The sequence below is a fragment of the Aethalodelphis obliquidens genome, unplaced genomic scaffold (assembly GCF_003676395.1).
Source record: "Aethalodelphis obliquidens isolate GAN/ISIS:26980383/991018 unplaced genomic scaffold, ASM367639v1 scaffold7, whole genome shotgun sequence".
NCBI classification, from domain to species: domain Eukaryota; kingdom Metazoa; phylum Chordata; class Mammalia; order Artiodactyla; family Delphinidae; genus Aethalodelphis; species Aethalodelphis obliquidens.
The window spans coordinates 8025625-8045449 of record NW_020837951.1 but is presented as its reverse complement, the minus strand read 5'-3'; the positions used below and the strand labels follow the sequence as shown (position 1 = coordinate 8045449).

The 19825-nt window shown below is 44.4% G+C and overlaps 1 protein-coding gene and 1 long non-coding RNA gene across 4 annotated transcripts in view; one reads left to right on the top strand and one right to left on the bottom strand.

Moving 5' to 3' along the window:
• Positions 1-351: 351 nt before the first annotated feature.
• LOC113619675 (uncharacterized) lies at positions 352-10029 on the bottom strand. 2 transcript variants are annotated; one of them, XR_003432493.1, is made up of 3 exons: positions 9758-10029; positions 4942-5035; positions 352-484 (listed from the first exon to the last, which is right to left on the bottom strand). It is a non-coding gene; the product is annotated as an uncharacterized LOC113619675 (long non-coding RNA). The 2 variants fall into 2 exon arrangements; XR_003432492.1 differs by lacking the exon at positions 9758-10029 and adding an exon at positions 5623-5691.
• Positions 8922-19825, top strand: part of STXBP1 (syntaxin binding protein 1) — a 71640-nt gene continuing 60736 nt past the window's right edge. Inside the window, exon 1 of one of the 2 annotated variants that reach the window (XM_027104794.1) lies at positions 8922-9091. In XM_027104794.1, the coding sequence (XP_026960595.1) occupies positions 9055-9091 (37 nt within the window). In that variant the 5' untranslated portion in view covers positions 8922-9054. The remainder of the gene's footprint in view (positions 9092-19825) is intronic. The other variant, XM_027104793.1, reaches the window with a different exon arrangement.

Sequence of the window (19825 nt, the reverse complement as noted above, 5' to 3'; positions counted from 1 at the left end):
CTCAATAAGTGGCATGCCTGATATATGGTAAGCATTTTATATATGATTATAATAATCGTCTAAACTGCTTCCAGGTTTCTGGGTTTTTTTAAAATTTTTATAAATTTATTTATTTATTTTTGGCTGCATTGCGTCTTTGTTGCTGCGTGCAGGCTTTCTCTAGTTGTGGCGAGCAGGAGCTACTCTTCGTTGTGGTGCGCGGGCTTCTCATTGCGGTGGCTTCTCTTGTTGTGGAGCACGGGCTCTAGGCACACAGGCTTCAGTAGTTGTAGCACGTGGGCTCAGTAGTTGTGGCTTGCGGGCTCTAGAGCACAGGCTCAGTAGCTGTGGCACACGGGCTTAGTTGCTCCGCGGTATGCGGGATCTTCCCAGACCAGGGCTCGAACCCGTGTCCCCTGTGTTGGCAGGCGGATTCTTAACCACTGTGCCACCAGGGAAGTCCTGCTTTCCAGTTTCACTTCAAATGCCATGTCTTCCAGGAAGCCTTTTTTAAAAACATGAAGTGTAAGATCCAATAAACGACATAATTAAGTGAGCAGCTCGGTGGGTTTTTACATAAATATGCACCCATGTTACTACCACCCAGATCAAGACACAGATTATTTCCAGAGACCCAGGGCCTCCCACATCTCTCTTCCCAGTCAATGCTCTTTGCTCTCCACCTCCAAGAGATAGTTGTTATCCTGATTTCTATTGTCATAGATTAGACTGTTCCTGAAACCTCATATGCATGGACTCATAGTGTATACTTTCATGGCTGGCTCAAAAAGGCTCTGAAATCTAGAGATGAACAGAGCTCTGTGGTTAAGAGCTCAGGCTTTGGGCTCAGACATACCTGGCTTTAATTTAATCCTGGTTTGCCCAGAAATTGACTATGTGCCCCAGAATGCATTACGTGTCAGTTTCCTCATCTTATAAGATGGATATAAATCATCATACGTACTTCATAGGATTTGAGGAGGGGATTAAAAGAGATATTGTGCGTGAAGCACTTGGCACATCAGGGTGCCGAGGGGGTGGTGCTACTTTTATTCATCTCAGTTATATTCTTCCCCTCCCATCCCCATCCTCATGGCTTCTCATGGAGACACAAATGGAGTCCAAACCACAGGAGTACTCACTGACTTCTACTGTCTATCCTTACCTCCCACATGCCAGGGTTTGAATCCTGGCCCTATCACTTATTGGCTGTGTGACCTTGGACAAATGGCTCAGTTTCCTCGTGTGTAAAATGGAGATAATAATAGTAAATACCTCACAGGTGACTGTTAGGGTTAAATGAACTGATATATGTGAAGAGCTTGGAAGAGTGCTTGACACACAGTATGCCCCATATATACTTGCTTCCATCACCATGTCACCATCATCGTCACCATCATCATAGTTTACCATTCTGCTGGGGAGGGGTTGTCACCTGACTAGGCAGGGTGGTGGAGGGGATCTGGTGGTCTGACTCATCCTTTTCTTTACCAGTCTTTTGTTTTCAGCCCATCCTTTCACTCCCACCTCTGGAAGTACCTGGTACCAATGATTCCTGAACTTTTCCAAGGTTCCGTGGTTGAGTGGCTAGTCTCCTTCTGGAGGTTCATATTTCCACCTCCTTTTCTCTGTTCACTCATCAACCCTCAACCATGTGCTGTTCATCTTCCAAAGTTTTGTCACTATCTCTCATCTCCCGTTGCCTCTCTTCCTGTTCTTTGTGTCCTCGTGGATTTAAACTTTTTAAGAATTCCCCTGCTAGTATTTTAGTGGGGTTTCAGGAGGAAAAAGAATCCGCCTGATATAATCAGATCTATTTTTCTAAAACAAAATCCTGTTCTTTACTGTTCTTTACTCTTGGAGAAGGAGTATACGGGAATTTGCTTTATTACTTTTCTGTGTTTTTTTAAAGTTTCATTTAAAAATGAGAGAGAGAGATTTCCCCCTATTCAAAAAAGTTCGCTTGATTCTGATCCCCTGTGGGTCATCCAGCCATTCCCTTCCTCTTTGTTGTCTTCCTTGCAGAAAGATAAATCCATACTTTTTGGAGAAGTTTGGAGGATAGCCCCCCGCTCCTCTCAGTCAGTCCTTCCCTGTCTGCACTCTGACTTTTGCCCAGGTCACCAGTGACCTCTCAATGACCAGACCCACCGATGTTTTTTATTTTTAGTCAGAGCCCTGGGGCATGAGGTGTTGTTAGCTATGCCGTCTTTCTGCGCTCCTGGCTCACACTGTACCTCTCTGACCATTTCCTTTCTGCCTCCTTCTGGTCTCTGCTCCCTTCACTCAGCCTTAAACTGGAGTTCTTCCCAGTGTCCTTTACGTGACCAATCCCTAACCCCCTGGGTCATGTGAGTCACTCTTCCTGGAGTCATCACATTGTATGTGCTGACAGGGATGCCCAGAGCTGACTCCTGACTTTGACCTCATATCCAACGTTTTCTCAATGAAGTCTAACCTGCCTATCCCCTTTAAAATGCAATCTATCTCTCTCCAACCCCCACCCAAGCCTAATCCTGCATGCAATCACCTTACTTATCTTTCTAATCCCTTCCATGGTTCTTAGTCTGATCAGGTAATCCTGATCACCCTACTCTATTTTTATCATCATAGCATTTATCACCTTTTTAACATACTATATAATTTACTATTTATGTATTTATGGTGTTTCCCCCTCTAGAATGTCAGTTTCTTATCTACAGGGAGTTTTCTCTTTTGTTCATTGCTGTATCTGCAATGCCTAGGACCGTGCCTGGCACACAGTAGGTGCTTAATAAATATTGCTGAATTAATGAATTCACACTTTGCCTATGCCAGAGGTTTCCAAACGTGGCAGCCTTTGTGTCTCAGTATGTTTTCATAGCATCCCAGACCCAAAGAAATACCTAATAGCTCTGTTTATGAAGTAGTCAGGACCAAACAACTTCTGTTATATCCTAACAACTTAGTAGCCATTTGAAAAAACAGTACCCATAAATTGAAAATAACCACCACTCCTTACTAATAAGATATGTGCACCTTCTCAGACCTTAGAATCCACCACATCAGACATTAACACCCTCAGTCTCCTGTTCCACATTGATTTTCATGAGTTATTTTCTTCTCCCACATCAATTGCTGAAAACGCAGCTTCAAAGACATGTACGTCATAGAAAGAAATGTAGCAGTCTAATGTTGAAACTGTGAACTACTTCCAGCTAGTAGGTTCCACAGTGTCCAACAGATGATAAGCATCATTGTGTTTCTCTCCAAAATACTCCACTGTGTTTCTATTTGCTGTGGCACCCCAGGGTGCCTCGCACACAGTTTAACCGTGGGCTTATGCTCTTTTCTTTGGTTGGATTTGATCTTCTCTCTCCTCTCAGCCTCCAGGCTCAGCTCAAATGCCACCTCTTCCATGAAGCTTTCTGGCCCCACTGGCCAAAAACAAACCACATCTAAACCAAATTATTTCTCCAGTTGTAATGAAAACTTCTTCCCCTGGGATCCCATGGCAATTTAACACATAAAAGGCATGAATTGTTCTTTGATACCCAAGGTGTAAACAATGTCATATTTCTTTATTTCTCTAAATTAAATAAAACTCGCTTGGGCTTCCCCGGTGGCGCAGTGGTTGCGAGTCCGCCTGCCGACGCAGGGGACACAGGTTCGTGCCCCTGTCCGGGAAGATCCCACATGCCGCGGAGCAGCTGGGCCCGTGAGCCATGGCTGCTGAGCCTGTGCGTCCGGAGCCTGTGCTCCGCAACGGGAGAATCACAACAGTGAGAGGCCCGCGTACCGGAAAAAAAAAAAAAACTCGCTTGAAGCCCCCACTGTCTGAGGTTGCTAAACTTCCCTTGGATGGTATTTTTGTGTGGCTCTGTCCTTGTTCCTGGGCTGGATCAGGACTATGGGACATTCACAGTCCAGGCAAAACTGAGCTGTCCACAACAGCTGTCCTCAGAGGCTGCCACCACAGTGCTCACCAGTCCATTCAAAAGTGCTTGGCCCTAATCTGCTGCCCCAGAGCCAGGCTAAGCAGAGGGACGCATTCCTGGCTCTCAGGGCCACGGGGGAAGGTCCTAGTGCTTGGTGCCCAGGCATTCACACCACCACCCCTGTCCAAAGCCCTGAGCGCTCCAGGACTCCATGTGTATGGGAGAGACGTCAGTGCTACTCAGAACCTGCGCCTTGGGGGAATCCAACCTCCCCCTTCCAGAAGAGGTATTAATCTCCCAGAGTTTACATGCAGGTAACCTGGGGACTGGACGTGGCCCTCAGATGTGTTTTGTTTAGCCAGTGTGGTGTTATTAAATTTTTTTTTTATAAACTTATTTATTTATTTTTGGCTGCGTTGGGTTCCCACTGCTGCATGCGGGCTCTCTTTTTAGCTGCAGCAAGCGGGGACTGCCTCTCCCTATGGTGTACAGGCGTCTCATTAAGGTGGCCTTTCTTGTTGTGGAACACAGGCTCCACGAGTGTGGCCCTCAATAGTTGTGGCACATGGGCTCAGTAGTTGTGGCTCGCGGGCTCTAGAGCACAGGCTCAGCAGCTGCGGTACACGGTCCCAGCTGCTCTGCGGCCCGTGGGATCCTCGCGGCCCAGGGCTCAAACCCGTGTCCTCTGCACCAGCAGGCGGACTCCCAATCACTGCACCACCAGGGAAGCCCTACATTTTTTTTTAATCCATTGCAACACTTCAACTTACTGGGGGATGCCGAAATGTTTACAATCAAGATCCTTGGTCGTTGCATGTAAACCAGTGGTTGGAACTGAGTAAGGACTGCCCCCCGCCCTGACTCCCCGCAAGGCACGTGCTTTGCCGTTGGCCACATCTGTAGTGTTACATCTGCCTGGCCCCTACACACCTTTGAGTTTGAGAACCTAGCCTACGCTTTTGAAAACAAAGCCTTTTTCATATTGTATTCCGACCTCAAACACAAAAAACTGTTAACTCACTCTTTCCGGCAAGGATGTACCAACCTGAAGCACTCCAGGCCCTGCCGCTCTTTGTAGGTGTGGGGGGTAGTGGGTGGCTGAGCTGGAGACAATTACATTTTCATTCTCTGCCTGTGAACTACAGCAGCAAAAAAACAGGAAACCGACTGAACGCTCTGTAACTGTATTCAGCACTGATGTATTCAGACTCGTTATGCCATTTTTAATGATATTAATAGCTAACATTTATTGGGTCCTTAATAGGTTCCCGGTACTAGGTAAAGAACCTTATTAACATTATCTTGAATTCATTAGAAACTTCTTCTAAAAGAATGCAGCAGAATCTAAAAGCCCAGAGACCAGGAGGTGGGGGTGGGGGTGAACACGAAAAAATGCAGCTGATGATGCAGCTTAAAAGCAGAAGGGAGGCAGGTGCAAGCCCGAGACTGTCGGAGAAGAGGCCCAGACTCTGCACCCAGGGCTCTCCAACAGGCCCCTGTACGTGGGGGGCCCAAGTCAGCTGGTCCGCGCCATCAGGGCTGGTGGAGGCCACGGTACTCGGTTTCTTCCGTCTCTCCCTGCTCCGCCCAGTTGCCTACTCTGGGTTGTTTGTCTCTCTCTCCCCGCACGCCCCCCACCCCCGTTCTCTGTCCCTCCATGAGGCTCCCTGTCTCTATTCCCTGACCCCCTAGCTTCTCCCCTCTCTGTTCTGCATCCGTCTCCCACCTGCCGGGCTCCTGGCGCAGCGGCCAAGCCGCAAGCAAGCTCCCCGCCGTCACGTGACAGAAGCGTAAATCACAGGATTCTTCCCACCCCCAGAAGTTGGCCGGCACCAGGGTTCTGCAGAGGCTGCAGGCCGCGCATGCGCAGCTACAAGCGCACCTGCCCAGAGGGCGGGCGGGGCCGCGGACCAAACCGGCGCATCCAGGGGCCACAGCCCCCCAACCCGACCCCCTCAGGCTGGACAGGGGCAAGGGTTAGTGGACCCGCCTGAGCCCCGACTCCCAAGAGGTTCGGTTCCCGTTGCTGATACGCTCCCAGCAAGAGGTCCACACATCTAAACCTGTCCTTAGCTCAGGGCACTGCGGCTGCACCTGGGCGCTGGACGTTCTCCTCTGGGCATCAGGAAGTCGGAGCGCAAGTCCCAGGTCTGCTCTTAGAGCCATGTGACCTTGGGCAAGTGACTTGACCTCCCTGTGCCCCTGGAAAATGTAATAATAATAGCACCGGGGGCTTCCCTGGTGGCACAGTGGTTAAGAATCCACCTGCCAATGCAGGGGACACCGGTTCGAGCCCTGGTCTGGGAAGATCCCACATGCTGCGGAGCAACTAAACCCCTGTGCCACAACTACTGAACCTGCGCTCTAGAGCCCACGAGCCACAACTACTGAAGCCTGCGCGCCCAGAGCCTGAGCTCCACAATAAGAGAGGTCACCGCAATGAGAAGCCCATGCAACCACAATGTAGAGTAGTCCCCTCTCGCCGCAACTAGAGAAAGCCGCGCGCAGAAACAAAGACCCAATGCAGCCAAAAATAAATAAATAAATAATAAATAAATAATTAATAAAAAAAAATAGCTCCGACCTTGTGGGGCCATAGTGAGAATTCGATGAAAATTCATGAGAGCCCTTTGTGTGGTGCCTGGCGGGTATCAAACGTACTGCATATAAAGAATACAGTGCAAAGGATAGTGCTGTGTGATGACTGAGCGAGGATTTTATCCTATCGTGCAGGTCATCACCCTGGGTCCTCAGAGGCACCCTTCTAGAGAAGCCTGGAAGTTTTATTGTCCCTGTTTCACAGATGGAGAAATCAAGGCTCAGAGATGTCAAGAGGTCTTGGAACAGGTCTTGCATTCTACATCCAGAGAGATTCCAATCCGACACTCCTGAGTCAGGGGTTCCTGAGTGAGTTCACAGTCTGTCACCCTACTCACTTTTTCAACCATCCTATTTAAAACAACATCTGTTCTGATTTTTGCCGTCCCTATTAAACATCTCAGGTACACATCCACAGGAAAGAATTTCTTTTTTTATCCTTCCGCAGAAAATAAGGAGCTGCTATGTTTTATTTTCTGTGGCCTTTGAGGAGGTCTCCAGGCAGGTTCCAGGCCACCCAAAAGTCCTGGAGTTCTGCAGCAAGGTCTACCTCTAGCAGCTTCTTTCCTACTCTGTCCCTCAGGCTCTCTTCCCTCTGGTCACACTGGTCCCTCTCTGTTCCTGGAAAAGTCAAACTCCTTTCTGACACCTTCTGTATATCTGCCTAGGACACTCTCCCCATCCCCTCTTGCTACCTTTTACTAATCTCAGGAAGCCTGCCCTGACTGCACCCTACCTGGTCCACTGGGTCAGGTGCTCTGTCATTTGCTCTCAGAACCCTCTGTCCTTCTGCTTCAGCACTTATTAGAACAGTAACTCCTTGATTCCTGTCTGTTTCCTCAGCTAGAATACTGGTTCCTTGAGGGTAGTCTCTATTGACACGTGCCAGAGGGTCAAGGAGGGAGCATGTGGCATCACAAGTGCATCCTAGTTCCCCTCACATTTGCAAACTATCTCCTCCTTTTCCAAATGCAACTCAAGGCTATCAGTACCTTCCTTGGGTAAAAGGCAGAGCCCAGACATGAAGAGATGACAGGTGAACACTTTCCCTCTCTGGGAAGCCATATGAAGGTTCTGTTAGGGTAGACTGAACTGAGGATGAGAAGATGGTCAAATCTTCATGCCCTGGGGCTGGTGGCTGAACTAGGACACGTGGCCCGTCATCCTGGCTCGGCCAGTGTTCACTGTGTGACCTTAGGAAAGTCCTCCTTTAGGCCTCAACTTCTTTAGTTGTTGCTCAGTATAAAATAATGGTTCAGAATTCAGAGTCTAAAATTAGATCTTTATCACTTACTAGCAAGGCACTTATCTTCTCTGAGTCTGTTTCCCCATCTGTAAAATATTATATTTATTAATAATATAAAGGAGCTAGCTCACAGAGCTGTTCCAAAAATTTAATGAGTATTCATTGATTTTGTGACTACCAGTTCTCTTGTCCTTTTTGACTTTAAATTGGCTCAACTCATTTTTCTTTGAAGCCAGAGGGGAGCCCTGTCCCATATTTCAAAAGCAATCTCCCCTGTCAACTAAATCGAGCAAAAACTGACCTGGGACCACTTTGGTAAATGTGGACTCCAGGAAGGAGATACTGACCAGAGTCATCCCACAGCATATTCCTATTCGATTTGGGACCTAAATATTTCTAGACTTTTGTTGCCCAAAGACTAGGATCGGTGTCTGCCTTGTACATGGCTGGAGCTCCAATGCCTAGAACAGTGGCTTACATATAGTAGTGAGAGAACAATAAATATTTGCTAATGAATGAAACACAACCTGAGAGCAAATCTAGTACTCAGTTTCCGAGCCTATTTTTTTTTTCATCTGAAAATGGAGATTAAAAATAATGTCCAATTATTGCGAGGATTTAATGAGATGATGCATGTAAGAGCTCAGTGAATGGTGGATTTATGGATATGGGTACCCAAAGAGATAGAGATAGTGTCGATAAACCTTACGTTTTGGGGAGTGGGTACTAGTAATAAGATCTAGCTTCTGAGTTCCTTTTGTGGGCGGGGGTGTGGGGAGGGTGAGGGGTGGATGTAAGGTTCCCAGAAAGAGGTAAGACAGACCATAGCGGCGTTTCAGGAAGATGGAATGCGTCGGTAGCCTGAGGCCAGGGATTCAGGTGCGGAGGCTGCGGAGAAGATTCTTGGACCCGGCGCCCCGGGAGCGCGCGGTGTCCCGGCCGCGCGCGGCGCGTGAGATGAGGGGAAGGGCGTGGCTCTCCCACCAGCCAGGGACCTCCTCGCTTCCAGCCGCATCTCGGCGGGCGGGGCCGAGCCTCCGGGCCGCAGTGCGATTGGCGGAGGCGAGCGGGTGACGCTAACGGCTGGCGCGAGACCCCGCCCCCGTCCGGCCCCGCCCCCCCGCGCGCGCCGGCGGGTCGGTAGCCTCGCTCTGGCTCGCGCCGCGCCCCCGCGCCGAGTCCGCGCGTCAGTCGATCCCGAGCGCGGCTGCAGGGCGGCGGGCTGCAGCTAGCAGAGCGCGCCGACCCTGGGAGGCGGCGGTGTCCGCAGGCGTCGCGTGAGGAGGCTCGGAGCCCAGAGACTCGCGCAGCGCGATGGCCCCCATTGGCCTCAAAGCGGTGGTCGGCGAGAGTAAGTGGAGTCGGGGTCCTCCCCGCAGGCGGCGGCTACGGCTGCCCGGGAAAAGCCGGGCGCCGTACCTGCCCGCAGCGCCCTGGCCTCCGCGCTGGCCTCTCGCCCCGCTCGGCCCGGGGCTTCTGGCTGGGAGGGTCCCGTTATTCCGGCGCCGCCCTCCTCGGAGGGAAGTCCCTCCCGGCCTCCTGCGGCCCGCGCCCTCTTCCCTTCTTCCCCAGCTCTTCTCTTCCCGCATTCCTTCCCCTTCCGCCCCCCCACCTTTGCTCCATCCCTTACCCTTCATCCCACCCCTCCTCTCTTCGCCCTATCCCTCTCTTCCCTCTTTACCTCCATCTCCCTCCACCCCCATCGCTCCATCCCTCCCCCTTCACCCCTGGCACCCCATCCCTCCCCCTTCACCTCGCCTTTACCTCCTGCAGTCCATTATCCTCCCCTGCACCCCCATTCTTCACTCCCAGTACCTTCCCCTCATTTCCTCTCTCCTTTTCCTCGCCTTTATTCCCTAAGCTCCTTGATTCCACTCCTTTTCCCGTTCTCCAGTCCCTCCCTCTTTTCCACCCTCCTTCGTGAGTCGTGACGAGCGAGATCCCGGCCTGCGTCCTCCTCCCCCTTCCTCCTCCCTCCCGGGAGCCGGAGCCGCGGTCCCCGGCTGCAGAGACCCACCTGGGAGCGGCTCCGCGCGCCCTGGCTCAGACGCGCCACTCGCCCAGCCTGGGCCACTCCTGGCAGCTGGAGAGAAGCCTGTTTTCCAAAGGCTTGGCTCTGCTGGGCTGAGGCCGCCTCTCTCCTCCTCCCGATCCTGGGTCTTTGCTTCAAGGGCGGGGTCTTATCAGGGTCCTGAACTGTCTTCAATCACCCGGGAGACGAGGAAGGCTTTAGTGTGCGCGGGAGGAGTGGCCCTGCCCAGCACCGCAGTCTGCAGTCTCCCCGTTCGCAGGACTCAGCCGATGCTTGGTTTCGGGCAGTTCCAGCCACTGTTGCAGGGAGGAAATGGTTGTTCGTGGGTTTGGATGAAAGGCTCAACGTAAATGGATTTTAAAAAATGGATGGTGGAGCGTGTGGGCTGCAGCGGAGTGAGCTCTGACGGTGGTGATATTTGGAAAACGGCGTCCCCAGTGCTAAATAAGCTTGATGATCTGTGTGGGCAAATAGTGCCTCTTCAATATTTCGGCTGTTTATTTAACAGAAAATGTGAGAGGATTGCTGTAACTTTCGCTACCTCTTTTGGAATTGAGAGAATTAAAAGTGGACTTTGTGGGAGAGGATAAGAAAGGAAATAGAATAAAAATGGTGGAAATTAGTTTCCTTTCCAATGATTCTGTCATATTAGAGCAATTCCTCTCGCTCGCTCTCTCTGGTTGTCAAATGTTTTTGACTGTAATGGTCCTTTTGAGGCATCATAATTGTTTCTTCTTCCTTATTCCTTTCGTTGGTATATAGAAAATATTCCCAGTTGTACAACCTTATCTGACCTATTACACCAGAAGAAAATTGTTGTAAAAACTGAACCCCCAAATGAGCAAGTTTTTTAAAAAGTGTCCACGATCATTATCACCTGCCTTTCCCATGCGGTAAAGGTTCTGAATCACATACCTTCTATTTTTAAAGGCCAATCGAAGCGTTTAGGGCTGGAAGGACCCATAGGGATCCTTTAATGTCAACACGCTCATTTTACCCTTGGGAAAGAAATGGAGGCTCAGAGCAGTTAAATGAGTTGCCAAAATCAGTGTTAATTAATTTTTCAAAAACCTGGTGTCCATTTCCTTGCAGCATTAGTAAAAAATAACTTTCTTCATTGTTCTAGATATACCATTTCCTTCCAGTATGCTTTTTAAAGGGTGTGAAATGTGGATTGTTATGTTACATTCTTTTAAATGTTATATTTGAATAAGGTGCTTTTTAAAACAAAATCCCGAAAACAGGTGTTACAGAAATAACGTTTTTGCATCCTTTTGCCGTGACCCTTGTGCATGCAGGTAGCTCCCCCCAACTTTTAGAAGCAAGTATCAAAAAAAAAAAAAATTAATATGCAATATGGTCAAAATTTATTTCCTGAAATAAAGCAAAGCCACTGTTTACAAAAATAAAACCAAACCAATTTTACATAAAGTTGGTGAATGTGTGAACAGCATTCTACTTCTATAACAATTGAGTTAGGTATAAATTTTAGAAAAAATATTTTTGCAATTCTTTGTCAGTGACACAAAGAATTCTGTTAATTCTGACTCCTAATTTCAGATGGAGTTTCTAGCTTTGCCTTTTTCCTCTAAAAATAGGAGTAAAACAAAGATGTTTTTTAACCAACACGCACCGGTTTAAATGTCATCTTCACAGCCTGGTCTTCCCGGTCTAAATTAACACCTCACTGTTTATCACTGTTTATCATATTCCCTAATTTTATTTTCTTCATAGCACTTAAAATGATCTGAAGTGATATTGTTTCATTTTTTGTTTTTTTGGTTGGTGGGTTTTTTGTCTGTTTGTTTTTGTTTTTTGGTACTTGTTTGATTGTTTCATCCACTTGAATGTTGCTTCCGGGAGAGAATGGTCTTTATCTGATATGTTCATCCCTGTATCCCATACCAAAAACAGTGGCTGGTCATAGTTGGTAGTCAATAAATATTCATGGAATGAATCAGTGTTCTTAAGGATATGATTGAGAGGAAGGTAAATGTAGTTTTTGGCTTCCTGTCACATCTTTCTAAGTTGAGTTTTAGAGTGGCGGTAGGTACAGACACAACAAAAGTAGAGGAGATGGGTGTTAGCTGTTCATTCAACAAAGGTTTGTTCAGAGCCTGGTAGGAATTATGGGGGAATACAGGGACACTAAAATGTGGCACAGTGTCACACTCTTATGACAGACACAGACAATCCTGAGATGCCCTCCCTGTCACTCCCCTGACATACTTAAGGTATAACCAGTGTATTGCACTTCTTTGTGTTGGTCTCCAACTAGACCAGAAGCTCTTTCATGGGAGAGTAGGACCTCATCTTATTCTTAAGTCTGTCTGGTTTGTTTGGTTTTTTTTTTGAATATGTATACTCCTTTTTTTTCTTTTTCTTCTTTTTTAAATTGGGGTATAGTTGCTTAACAATGTTGTGTTAGTTTCTGCTGTACAGTGAAGTGAATCAGCTATATGCATATATATCCCCTCTTTTTTCTTCCCATTTAGGCCACCACAGAGCATTGAGTAGAGTTCCCTGTGGTATACAGCAGGTTCTCATTAGTTATCTATTTTATACATATTAGTATATATATGTCAATCTCAATCTCCCAATTCATCCCACCCCCGCCTTTCCCCCCTTGGTGTCCATATGTTTGTTCTCTACATCTGTGTCTCTATTTCTGCCTTGCAAACAGGTTCATCTGTACCATTTTCCTAGATTCCTAGATTCCACATATGTGCGTTAAGATACGATATTTGTTTTTCTGTTAAGTCTGTCTTTAGTGTGAGAGTTAGTGCTTAAATGTTGGATGAATGACTTAATCTTTATGTATAGCGATTCAGAGAATGGGCTCTGGATTTGAACTAGCTGGGATAAAATTCTGATCTACCACTATTAGCTGTGTGACTTTGGTAAATAATGGAACCCTTTTGTGCTTCAATTTCTTCATCTATAAAATGGGTAATAATAGCACCTACCTTATGTGGTTCTATGAGTATTAAATGAGGTAATGCAGGTATAGCGTCTGATACAGTTCTTGACACACAGTAAATTCAGTCAATATTATCATTATGAAAAGATCAACAAAGAGGTTCAGTACAAATGTTAGAGGATTTCAAGAAGAGGTAGAATACTTCTTTCCTGGGGGGCCAGGGTTTTGGGGGAGAAAGTGGAGTCTTCGGTAAACTTCTTGAACGAGGTACAAATGAGCTGGAAAATGGAAGAATAGACCTGAAGAATATATGGATGATTTGTAACCTGACCCAACTTCTGTTTCCAGTTCTACTCATTTCTTCACTTATTTTTTCTTTTCTTTCTATAAAATGTAGTTTTTTTTCTTTCTTTTTTTTTTTCTGCTGTTGACTTTGCAAAGAGATTGTAAGAGAAAGGAGAATTTCATTTATTATTTATTTATTTTTTCCGGTACATGGGCCTCTTACTGTTGTGGCCTCTCCCGTTGCGGAGCACAGGCTCCGGACGCGCAGGCCCAGCAGCCATGGCTCACCGGCCCAGCCACTCCGCGGCATGTGGGATCTTCCCGGACCAGGGCACGAACCCGTGTCCCCTGCATCGGCAGGCGGACTCTCAACCACTGCGCCACCAGGGAAGCCCGAGAATTTCATTTTTTTAAAATAATTTTTGAATTTTATTTTATTTATTTTTTTATACAGCAGGTTCTTATTAGTCATCAATTTTCATTTATTTTAAATTTTAGAATTTCACTTATTTTTTTATGCAGGTTCTTATTAGTTTTTTTTTTTTTTTTCCGGTACGTGGGCCTCTCACTGCCGTGGCCTCTCCCGTTGCGGAGCACAGGCTCCGGACGCGCAGGCCCAGCGGCCATGGCTCACCGGCCCAGCCACTCAGCGGCATGTGGGATCTTCCCGGACCAGGGCACGAACCTGTGTCCCCTGCATCGGCAGGCGGACTCCCAACCACTGCACCACCAGGGAAGCCCTAGTTATCCATTTTATACATATTAGTGTATATATCTCAGTCTCAATCTCGAAAATTTCATTTTTTTCGAGATATTGTTTTATCTAGTTTATGTTAATGGATGATGTTTCAATTATGTAAATCCATGTTGTAATCCAAAATTTACTCGTTCCCTGAAGTTTTGTCAGTGTGTTTCAAAGATGCAAGGATTACAAAATGTACTGTTTTTCTTGTTTCCTCGCTGTTAGCAATTTCTCCTCATGTTAGTTTATAAGAATCACATTCTTTTGGAAAAGAATGTAGTTTCAATTTGTGTATTAAATATATTACATAGCTTTTTCAGATGGAGTCCTGGGTCATAGGATGTTTTAGAAGTTGAGAGGACACCTACATTGAAGCAGTTTTCATTCATTCTTACACTTTTTTTGTAAAGAAACTTTGGTTAGCATACAGATAATTTAAGTGTTATATTTTGAAATATATTAAATACATGTTGCATTTTTTCATTTCTAAATTAAGGTATAATTTGCATAAGTAAAATTTACCCTTTTTAGTGAACAGTTCTTCAAATTTCAGCCATTACATACAGTCATATAGTCACTACCATAATCAAAATACAGAACAGGTCATCATCCCCCAGATTCCCTTGTACAGCCCCTTTATGGTCATCTTGCCCTCCCACCCCCAGGCCCTGGCAACCACTGAACTGTTTTCTGTTCCTATATGTTTGCCTTTTCCAGAATGTCATTATCAATGGAATCATACAGTATGTAGCTTTTTGAATGTGCCTTCTTTAAATTAGCATAATGCATTTGACAGTCATCCATGTTGCATATATCTGTAGTTTGTCCCTTCTCATTGCCAACTACTCTTCTGTTGTACGAATGTACTACAGTTTCTCCATTCCCCAGCTAAAGGGCATTTGAGTTATTCACTTTCTGGGCAATTGCAAATGCTTCTATAACGCTTCTAGAAGCAGTCACAGGTTTTGTGTGAACATATCACTTGGATATGTAAATACCTAGGAGTGGGATTAATGGGTTGTACGATAAGTGTGTGTTTAACTTTATAAGAAACTGTCAAATTGTTTTCCAGAGTGGCTATACCGTTTTACATTTTTCACCAGCATCCTTGTTAGTCCTTGGTATTGTCAGTTTAAAAAATTTTAGCCATTCTCAGAGGTAGTGGTGTCTTATGATTTTAATTTGCATTTTCCTAATGACTAATAGTGTTAAGCATTTTTTCATGTGTTTATTTGCCATCTGTGTATCTTCTTTGGTGAAATGTCCAGATCTTTTGCATATTTTTTATTGGGTTGTCTGTTTTCTTATTATTTTAGTTTTGATAGGTCTTTATGTATTCTGGGTACATTTCTTTCATCAGATATGTGAGTTACAAATATTTTCTCACAGTTTGTGACTTGTCTTTTCATTCTATTAACAGTATTTTTTTTTTTTTTTTGCGGTACGCGGGCCTCTCACTGTTGTGGCCTCTCCCGTTGCGGAGCACAGGCTCCGGACGCACAGGCTCAGCGGCCATGGCTCACGGGCCCAGACGCTCTGCAACATGTGGGATCTTCCCGGACTGGGGCACGAACCCGCGTCCCCTGCATCGGCAGGCGGACTCTCAACCACTGCGCCACCAGGGAAGCCCAACAGTATTTTTCAGAGAGCAGAAGTTCTTAATTTTTATGAAGTCCAATTTATCAATTTTTTCTTTTATGGATTGTACTTTTGGTATCCTATCTAAGAAATCTCTGCCTAACCCAAGTTCACAAAAATTTTCTGTTTTTTTTTTCCTGTGTTTTCATCTAGATGTTTTATAGTTTTAGGCTTTATATTTAGTCTTTGATCCATTTTGAGTTAATTTTATATATTGTGAGCTATGATCAAAGTTCATTTTTGTATATATGTAAATTTTTTTGTTTGTGAGTGTCTATTTGTTCCAGCACCATTTGTTGAAAAGACTATCCTTTTCCCCCATTGAACTGTTTTTGTTCTTTGTTGAGAATCAATTGACCATGTTTGGGTGGGTCTATTTTTGGACTCCCTGTTCTATTTCTTGACCTATATGTATACTTTCACTAACACTCATTCTGACTCAATTACTGTAGCTTTAAAGTAAGACTGGAAACCGGATATTGTGAGTCCTCCAGCTTTGTTTTTCTTTTTCAAAATTGTTTTGCTTCTTTTGGTTCATTTGCTTTTCCATATAAATTTTAGAATGAGCTTGTCAATTTCTATTTAAAAAATTCCTCTGGGATTCTGTTTGGAATTGTCTTGAATCTATAGATTGGTTTGGGGAGAATTGATGTTTTAACAAATTTTTAATATTCTAGTTTCTTTGCTGTATTGCAATGTGAAAATAAAAATTCTTAACTTCACAAATAAGGGAGCAACTGTATGATAAGGAGAATTGCAGATAGTTTAGCGAGGTTGCAAGACACAATGTCAATTTACAAAAATATATTGTATTTCTATATACTATCAATGAACAATTAGAAATTGAAATCTAAAATAGTATCATTTATAGTAGAACAAAAACCATGAAATACTTGGGTGTAAATCTAAAAGAATGTGTTCTAGATCTGTGTGCTGAAAGTTACAAAATACTGATGAAAGTTAGCAGAGCTTAAATAAATGCAGAGATATACTATGTTCATGGATTGGAGGAATTTATGTTATACTTATTATTTTTGAAACGTGTTTTCAGTTCTCTTGGTTAGATGCCTAGGAATAGATTGCTGGGACATATGGTAATTAACTTTCTGAGGAACTGCCAAACAGTTTTCCAAAGTGACTGCACCATTGTACATTCCCACCAGCAGTGTATGAGGGCTCCTATTTCATAATATCCTTACCAGCACTTTTTGTTATCTGTCTTTTTGATTATAGCCATCCTAGTGGGTGTGAAGTATCCCATTGCGGTTTTGATTTGCATTTCCTTAACAGCTAGTGATGTTGAGCATTTTTTCATGTGCTTATTGACCATTTGTATATATTCTTTGGAGAGATGTCTACACAAACCCTTTGCCCATTTTTATTTATTTAAAAATTTATTTATTTATTTATTTCTATTTTTATTTATGGCTGCATTGGGTCTTCGTTGCTGTGCGTGGGCTTTCTCTAGTTACGGCGAGTGGAGGCTACTCTTTGTTGTGGTGCACGTGCTTCTCATTGTGGTGGCTCCTCTTGTTGCAGAGCACGGGCTCAAGGCATGTGGGCTCAGTAGTTGTGGCTCATGGGCTCTAGGTGCATGGGCTTCAGTAGTTGTGGCATGTGGGCTCTAGAGTGCAGACTCAGTAGTTGTGGTGCACAGGCTTAGTTGCTCCGTGGCATGTGGGATCTTCCTGGACCAGGGCTCAAACCGATGTCCCCTTCATTGGCAGGCAGATTCTTAACCACTGTGCCACCAGGGAAGCCCTTTTCTGTGTACTTTTAATAAAAACTACTTATTCTTGTTATAACTCTCATCCTGTGTCCTTTTAGACAATTCATTTATATTTTAAAAATTGTTTTTGAATGGTCACATTGTATCTTCATTCCTAGTTTATTAATTAAAAGTATCATATTTTTGAAACACCTCATTTTTCAAAAGGATTCTAATATGGTAGTCTTACAGTTAATAAAAATAATTTGTTAGTTATAATTGTGATGAGAATTACAAAGGAATGATACAGGGCACTAGTCTGGTGTAGGTCTGGGGACGTTAGAGAAAGCTTCCCTAAGGAAGTTGACATCCAAATTACTTCCTTTTAGTTCCAGCTTACTAAGAGTTTTTGTTTTGTTTTTAAAACCAGGCTTAGCTACTGGTTTAGTTTCTTTTGAAATGATCATATAGTTTTTCTTATTTAATCTAGTAATGTAATATAATTAATTCATTATAATATTGAGCAATCATTCATTGCATTTCTGAGATAAACTTACTTGTTAGACATGCAGTATTCTTTTTCAGTGTTATTAAATTCTACTTATTATTTTTACGTTTATATTCATTAGCACTGGAGCCTTCTTGTTGTTCTTTGATCATTCCAAGTATGTTCCCACCTCAGGAACCTTTGTTGTTACCTATGTCTGAAATGTTCTTCCTTCAGATATCTGCATGCTTGTTCCCTTAATTCCTTTAGGTCTCTGGTCAAATGCCACCTCACCAGTGAGGTCTCCTCTGACTACTTTATATAAAATTGAAATTCCCCCTACTTTCTCATCCCCCTCACCATGTCAAATCTGACATTTCATACTTACTGTTTTCTTTGTTTTTTTTTTTAATCTTGGTCTCCACCAGCAAAATGTAAGCTCTGTGAGAGCATAGCCTTTGTTTTGTTCACTTCTGTATCCCCAGCACCTAGAACAATGCTGGTACACAGTGGGCACTCAAGAAATATTTGGAATGAACAGCTGAATACTATGTATTTTATATGTGTGTGTGTGTGTGTGTGTGTGTGTGTGTGTGTGTATAATTCCTCTCTCCCGTCTTTTTCAGATCTTCTGCATCAGAGTTTGTCTCTCCTTAACTGAATTGGGAAGTTTCTTATCTTTTTGCATGTTCCAGAATAGATCAAATAACATGGACATTCCTTTCCCTGAATGTTAGGAATGATTTATCCATAAAACTATTTGAATTTGTTGCTTTTTGGGGGGGAAGAGGATAAATATTTGACAGTCTTTTAATTATGATTTATTTATTCAGTCTTCAGCTTCTTGAATCAATTTTGGCAATTTATATTTTCGTATAAAATAGGCCTTTCAACCTAAAATTTTCAAATTTATTAACTTTAAATTAGATTTGTATAATTTAAAAAATATCTTCTGTGTCGGTAGTTGTGATCTCTTTTCTCATTCTACGCTGTTAGTATTATTATTTTCATGGAAATACTTGGTAGTGATTTGTCTATTTTAATTGTCTTTTAAAAAACTCAGTTTCTTTCTTCTGTGGGGTGTGTGTGTGTGTGTGTGTGTTCTTATTCTAATTTCTTGAATCAAATGCTTGGTTAACTTTTTTCTAATAAAAGCATCTAAGGATATGAGTTGTCACTTGAGTACAGCTTTGGTTGAATCCCAGAGGCTCCCCACCCTCCCCTCTCCACTGCCCCCCTGTAGTTTTTTAATATGCAGTATTCTTGCCGTTTATTTCTAAACACAGTCTTCTTTGTTTTGGACTAAATGTCACTCTTATGATAGGGTGATAAGTAGTTTAATTTGGGATAAAATTTCGATGAGAAGCAGTTTGCGACTCGGGGATCATCCATGTGTCACCCATCAGATGTAAGAGAGCTTATCTACCACAGGATCCAAAGAGGGCTTTCTGAATATGCACTAAAAGATTTTCCCTCTGGTGTTTTTGGCACATAGCACCTCTTAGACAAACAGGGGTTTGGCTGCTAATGAAGAATCTTTTCTTTAGTGGAGTAGTCAGGCCAAATTGTGAAGTTATCACTGGCAACTCAACAGCCATAAATTGTGAACCCCAGTCCTGTGGCTCGCCTCTGTGAGATGTGCTTGGAGAGTCCCCAAGGCGAGCCTCTGATTTGATTACTTCAATCAGTTTCTCCTGTGAAGGGCTGTTGCTAGCACTGAAGTTAGGGCGAGATAGCCAAGACTTCATCTGAATTGCAGCAAGTATGAGTTTTACTTGCTTTCTGTCCCCAGGCTTTTATCATTATTATTATTTTTGCGGTACGCGGGCCTCTCACTGTTGTGGCCTCTCCCGTTGCGGAGCACAGGCTCCGGACGCGCATGCTCAGTGGCCATGGCTCACGGGCCCAGCCGCCCCGCGGCATGTGGGATCTTCCCGGACCGGGGCACGAACCCGTGTCCCTTGCATCGGCAGGCGGACTCTCAACCACTGCGCCACCAGGGAAGCCCCCCAGGCTTTTTTTTTTTATTATTAAAAAAAAAAAAAAAAGTCGGCGCGAAGCAGTGTTGTGGAGTGGAAAGAGTTCTAGGCTAGAAGTCAGAACATCCAGCTGACAGTCCCAGTTCCAACCCCTAGTGGCTGGGTGACCTGGACATGTTAGTTAACATCTTTTTCAATTGGAAATTCTAATCCCAGCATCACAGAATTCTTTGAAGGCTTGCATTAAATAATAATCAAAAAAAATTGCTCAGAAAACAATGAGTCATTATAAGG